The 6,819-nt window shown below is 37.8% G+C and overlaps 1 protein-coding gene across 1 annotated transcript; it reads right to left on the bottom strand.

The window, feature by feature from the left end:
* Positions 1-1,036: 1,036 nt before the first annotated feature.
* Positions 1,037-3,639, bottom strand: LOC132162062 (uncharacterized). Its single transcript, XM_059572307.1, has one exon. It carries the CDS (start codon positions 2,293-2,295, stop codon positions 1,339-1,341), a length of 957 nt encoding a protein of 318 aa, XP_059428290.1. The 5' UTR covers positions 2,296-3,639; the 3' UTR covers positions 1,037-1,338.
* Positions 3,640-6,819: the final 3,180 nt, after the last annotated feature.

Consider the following 6,819-nt stretch of genomic DNA (forward strand, 5'->3'; position numbering starts at 1 on the left):
AGATGGCCAGGAAGAGAAGAGTAGGCTGTACAGCCCTCCAGGACTGTTCGTCGCAGAAGAGGCTAGAAGAAAAGTGGGATTTTTATTTTATTAGTTGTTTGCAAAAGCTTGGGGTCGATCATTTTTGATACGACCTATTGATTTAATGTGAGCTAAACATGAAATTAACAAATTAAAATTAAAGAATTTGACCTGTTTAATTAAATAAATTATTTTAAAATTCAATCAACCATAATTAAGAATCAATTGCAGGCGAGAAGAAAAGGACCATGTTCTCTGGGGATGGGCATCGATGTGGGTGCTTGTCAAAGTTGTGGTTTGACCGGCTGTGGATTAACAAAGGTGATAATATGTATATGTAGTTGCAGTCAACTCATAGACAAATAACACCCTTTCCTGGGTCTATTCTCAAGTCCCTTTCATGGGTAGGTGACGATCACCAGAAGCGGCAAGAGTAGGCTGTGTGGATCCTATGCCCATTTCCCACCTGTCGGGCTTCAAGGAAAGTTCAAGCACTAATGACCTGTAATCTTTTCATAGGAAATGACATCTTCTTACCAATCACAATTATTGTCAAGGAATGGATGTAATCTGGTATGACTTTTGAGTTTCTTAATCTTCTTCTTCTAATATATATATATATATTCTAAGCATTCTCTTCTTCTAGTGTCTGATATATATACAGTTAACACAATACTCATGCTTTCAAAAGAAATATGCCACAGTTACTTACCAGGAGGCAAAAGTAAGAATTAGGAAGAAACCCCTTCAATCAGAAAGATTATAGAAACCAGAATCTAAGTACAGCACATTGCCTACAGGTTAAGAGAGCTAGAGAAGGTAGTAGAGATCAGGCAAAAATCAAATTTGTATTGAGGCTAGCTACGCATGAGTGGATATAAATTTCCTTGTAAAAAGGGGGTGAGGGAAGCTTCAAACCAGTGGCTGGAGGAGGCCAAGCTCAACATGAGAATGATCATTGTGATCAACTGATATTTCATATTTACATTCCATAGACATCAATCGCAACAACACAAAAAAGAAAGGTGGCATAAGAATTTTTATTCCTTGTCAATGGGACAACTAAATTCATCACATATAAAATCACTTTGGGCTACACACCACAATGAATCATAAAACTATGGACGACTTTGTGAGACCGATTACACAAAAATCCTATATTAACCACACTAAAAGCAACAGCCTACGAGAAACAATGCAGCGAAGGGAGACACCACCAAAAAAAGGTGTGATTTGGAAGAATTTCTGAATACAGGAATTGAACTTGAATATGAATAGCAGTTGGATGACAGTGGAAGCTTGTACAAACTTTGGGAGTCAGGGTGCATATTCACTCTCGAGGACTGGTTGTGTTCGAGTCACTGTTGCAGCAGGAGCTTTTGTATTCCCAACCGTGGTCATATGCAGGGCTTCTCCTCCGTCTGCAGCCCTCTCCATCTGTTGCATTTTCTTCTCATGCTTGTACTTCTGCGCCCACAGAACCAGGAATGTCAATACCACCAACAACCCTAATCCGCCCAGCACAGATCCCACAATTATCCCGGCTTTGGAATTATTCTTCTTTCCTCCACCACTCGATTTTGGACCAGCACTTGGTGTAGGAGAGATCGATGTTGGAGGAAAAGCAGTAGAATTGACCACGATAGAGAAATGCCCCTGTTGAATTGTGAGGCACGTATTACCTGATGCCACATTGCTGAAATTGGGGTTACCATGTAAATCAAACCAAACACACTTTGCAACAGCCCCATCGGGGACTGGTTGCACATCCACAAAACTAATCGATATGGAATCACCGGTCGCTGTAATATTCAATTCTGGTAAATCTGTAGCAGACAAGTTTGAAGCATTATAAGCAAGAAGACCCAGCACTGGAGTCAAGTAAGAGTAATCACGTAATGCGTAGTACTCCACAGACCGATTGCCCAAGTTTTGGTAGACCAAAACAAGCCTCCGGACATATGGGCTCGTGGTAACTCCTATGGGAATCTTGAACTCTTTGTACATGGGAACACCTTTTCTATATAAGCTACCACTCCTGAGCCTCATTGCTGCAATCTCGATCCCAGCTAAATCTGCGGGAACAACCCCATCATAGGAAATGCCGGTCTTTGGATGAACAAAAGCCTTGTAAGCATAGTCTTGGAGCCGCGCATCCAGAGCACGTGCAGGGCTTCTTGAAGACCCAGGAGTAGATTGAGCCCTGGGGGCCGGCAGCCAGAAGAACCACATCAGTAGAATAAGCATCGAGAGACTTCGAAGAAGAAGCCCCATCGATGCTTTGGAATACTTGACAAATTCAGCTCAATACCACTGAAAATTTTGACTTTGTATAATCCCAGAGAGTACCCAGAGAGTCAACACCAAAATATCTTTAATCCCTCAGATCCAAAGAATAATAACGGAAATATGCCAATCTGTGCAAAGAAGCTTAAAAAGCATTCATCTCTCAGCCTTGTAATCTCTTACTTCGGGGCACGCCTTTCTCTAATTAATGGAAACAACGGGTAGGGGGGAGTGTACAAAGAAACATTATATTCTCAGGGAGGGTGGGGGGGGAGTAAAAGCAGCTTTGAAGGTTTCAACCGTTGCAACCCCTTATGGCCTCAGCTCAGAATACCTTTATTTCCCTTTTGGAATCCTTGTAAAAGAAGCTCTCACAGACTTGGGGAATCTTTTAACCATTATTTCATTCCTCAAAGGAATTGAAACCCTGATTCCTCGTCATATCCCCATTGATAAACATTAAACCCCAGCAATAATTGAAATTAAAGGAAAGCAAAATACACGCTTGAGAAAAATCTTCTTCTTCAAGATTTAAACGGTCAAAAGAAACCCACTAATTACTATTTTATAATTCCTATATTTGGACCAATAATCAAAAGTTAACATATCAAAGATATATCAGCAGGAGGCAACTAAATACCTGGTCTCCGTACGGATTACGGTGATGGGGTTTCAGTAGAAACCCCTAAATCTTCGCCAAAGTTTCAGCTACCCAACGACAATGGGAGAAATGTCCTCCTCTCGAAGTTTGCTTGAAGCTGAGCAAAACATGCAAAACCCAAATCTCCCCTCACATAAAAGTAAAAACCCACAATGGCAGGACCATTAAAGACCCCAACAAACAATAAACCACCCACCAGAAAACGCATAAAACCCTAGAATCTTCAAGAATATCATCATTTAATTGGTGGGCAAGATCACAGTAACAGCTCGGCAACAACACCGACCCATATCAGAGTCCCCGAAGGGCCTGCATTCCGGCTAAATCTGGAGGATATCACTGAGCTAGACGTAGTTTGTGCTGATTATCACTGAGTGCTTAATGGATCGATAGCTTTCCGAATAAAGTGGCGAGAGGAACAGTAGGAGTAATTGGTGTCTTTTCCCCCCTTTGTAACGAAAAGCTGGTGACGGAAAGGAAATGGGTAAGACTTTGAGAGAGCAAGGACTAGTAAAGGAGAGACCAATGGGTCACAAGTCGGAAAGAAAAACGAAAAATTGTTGAGAAACTCTGAGAAACGAAGGCGATAAGCATCTAGGGGATGCAGGAGGCCAGCAGAGATGGACCGGTGGAAGTGATTAAAAAAAGACAGAAAGACATATAAAGAACGAAAGTAGTAAGAATGAAGGAAAGAGAAAATTCTTGTCCTAATTAATTCTACTATCAAATGTGAATGCTTTGATTTTCATATGCAGAACAAATAAATAATCATTTTTATTTACAGGTGGTTAAATATAATACAATTCTTCATCAAATTCAAACCCCACATTATATAATATTTCTATCTTTCTCCCCTTTTAACCCCCACCTCTTGCTCGAGAGTATGATTTAACATGGTATTAGATTAAAGACGCTTATTAGTTCTTGAATTTTGTTTTTCTCATTCATACGGGCATTCAAGTGGCAATTTATTTGCATAGGTAAGACTCTGGTGTCTTTTCATCCAACAGTCATTTTACACGAGTTGCTTGTTGGTTTTGCACGTATAAAAATGTCATATATCACACTTTGCTAATGTGGCATTACCAATGAGCTTTCTGTTATTTGAATTATGCGGGACTCAATGTCTTTTTGCGTGAACCGTTGGTTAGCTTTCCATATAAAGAATTATACTTTTATGATGTAATATTGTCAATCAACTATTAATTTTATTTTTTATTTTTTTAAAAGAAATAAATAAACTAATTCAATTATTAGTAGCGTAACGCTAGCAAAATAGAATAAAAGTGTAACGTATAATAATAATAATGAAAAAAAAAAAAAATGGACAGCTCTGATTGCACTTGAGTTTGTCATTTTGCCCATATAAGCAACAAGTCGCATTTATTTTGTTTTGAGTTAGAAGTCGGATCCAACAAATTTTTGGGCTGAGAATAGAATGCGGAACCTACCTTATCAAAACCTATCTATCTACACACAAACAAATGTATGCAATTGGTCCCGAGATATATATATCTTGGGACCAATTGCATATATATATATATATATATATATATATATGCGCGCGCGTGTGTGTGAAAAATTTAGCTAATAGACGAAATGAAAAGAAATTGGTCCATGCTTTGACAAATTCAAATGAAAACCCTTTGGAAAACCAAAGGCCAGTAATTATTAATGGGAGTCAACAAATTGAACCAATTAATGACATTCCAAAGAGCACAAAGAATTTTGTGTATAAACCACATACATTTGCTTTAATAACTCATGCCAGCTCATGCAATCTGACTCCTTCCAGGTCCACTCACGCTAAGCTAACTTACGCCGTGCGCACATGCCCAGCCAGAACGGCTATTTTGGGAACTTTGCTTTCAACAATGCCTAAAGCAAAAGCATGCAATGGTGTGTGAATGGCAAAGGAATCGTGGGATCCAATCCTGTAAAGCAAGGGCCAGGTGGAAGGTACAAAGACCATTTGCTCTCCCCCCTCCCCAACTCCAAAAGCGTATCCAATGACATATATTTGGGTGCAGGAAGAGCAAATTAGAAAAATGACAAGAAGCAGTAGTTTTCAGTTTTCGTCTCGTGATATACGGCCGTCGTGTTGTGTTTGCGTAACAACTAGAAAGGCCATTTTGTTGCTTCTTCTCCTCTCGGGCCCATCTCCCTTGCTCATTGTGTTCTTTCAGTTGCTTCCAGCCCAACTCCGCACACACACATACCTACTCTCATCCTTTCTCAATTCTTATTTATTTCCAGTAATAATTTCATGATGTTTCTCTGTGTGATTGGAGCAACCTTGATCACTAAAAAAATTATAGAAAAGAATGTTAATGGGGGGGGGTACTTGTGTTACAAATTTACCACCCACCCATAAATCTTTGGTTTATAACGCGTTTTAATGATGTTAAGTAGGATACAACTCTCTCTCACTCTCCCTTTCTCTCTAATCATCTCCTTTTGACGAAACTCATAACCAAATCTACCTACAACAAACTTTTTTCAATTAAAGTCGTCCACGAAATTCAAACTATAATTTTAAATACACGTCAGTTTTAATTAAATTGAAAGAGATTATTCATTTCAGTAACTACTTTATTCATAAACAAATTAATAGACAAGAAGAAAAACAAAAGGAAAAAAGAGATGCGTGATTTGTGAGATTCAAGTGTTGTCCTTTTTGCTTCAAGTTTTCTATTTTCTTGTACGGAGTTTATGAGTTGTCTTTAATTTATATGCTGGAGCTGCAATAAAGCTATACAGACACTGTACTGACTACTGATTCTGCATATATATGTCCCAAGCCTGTTGTGAAGATACAAAATTTCCAATTATTATTATTATTTTTTGGCATAGAACAGTCCATCCGTACTAGCAGCTAGCTTTAATACATGTGAACTACTCTAACAATTCAACCCAAGAACTTCAATGATATAAGAGTAATGTTGCTTGTAGAAATGAGGGTAAGAAAGTAGGAGTGTGTAATATTATTTATAATATAATTCAAGTTGTGGATACAAAGATTGACGAGTGAGAGGTTGATATGGGATAAAGTTAAAAGAGAAAATTTACAATATTTTTGTGGTTTACTTGATTTGTAATTAGTTATTTTTGTACCAAATGTTTCGAAAGTTTACATAGGGTATGAACAAATAACAAATTATTTCATGTTGTTAAATTTTGTAAAAAACTTGAAAAGTGGGAGGATGGAAGGAAGGTGGTCGGTTGAGCCACTCCAAGGTTAGAGTCAGACATCTTGGTCGGTTCGGTGGTTCCTAGAGACATCTTAGCTGTTCTTGACTAGTTTAGTGGATCTCTGATGATGTTTTTATTCAGTTTAGTGATTTGTATAGGATTTTTGACTGGTTCGAGGTCTCAAGTAGGCTTTTCTTTGCAAGTTATCATCACCAAATATATGAAAATACATAACACTTTTATTTTATTTTGACCATTCATCTTAAATGAAGAGTAATGCTATATACCACACCACAATTCAACTACTATTTTATTATATTGATATCGTATTGCCAATTTATTATTGATTTTTTTTTTTTCTACTGTGATAAAAGATGAGTACTAAGGTAAAAAATATTGCATTGGGTAGAATACGTGTATCTCAATTCGTAATAACAAAGTAACTGGTAGGCATGAATGTTTGTACAAATTGTCCATTGCTTATATAACAGCTGTGTATTCCTAATGGCTTGCAAATTGCAACGTGCGTGGTCTAGTTATTAACGGAGTATTGTCTTCTTCTCTTTTTATTTTTATTTTTTTATTAATGAGTTGACGAGTGGTTTTTCTATAGGCTATGTATGGATGGTTACATACTTTAATACGTAGTTTTTTATTTT

Source organism: Corylus avellana, chromosome ca9 (assembly GCF_901000735.1).
Source record: "Corylus avellana chromosome ca9, CavTom2PMs-1.0".
In the NCBI taxonomy this organism is placed as follows: domain Eukaryota; kingdom Viridiplantae; phylum Streptophyta; class Magnoliopsida; order Fagales; family Betulaceae; genus Corylus; species Corylus avellana.

Excerpts from the sequence above, each read along its gene's own strand:
- LOC132162062 (XM_059572307.1), bottom strand. The coding sequence starts at position 2,295 with ATGGGGCTTCTTCTTCGAAGTCTCTCGATGCTTATTCTACTGATGTGG.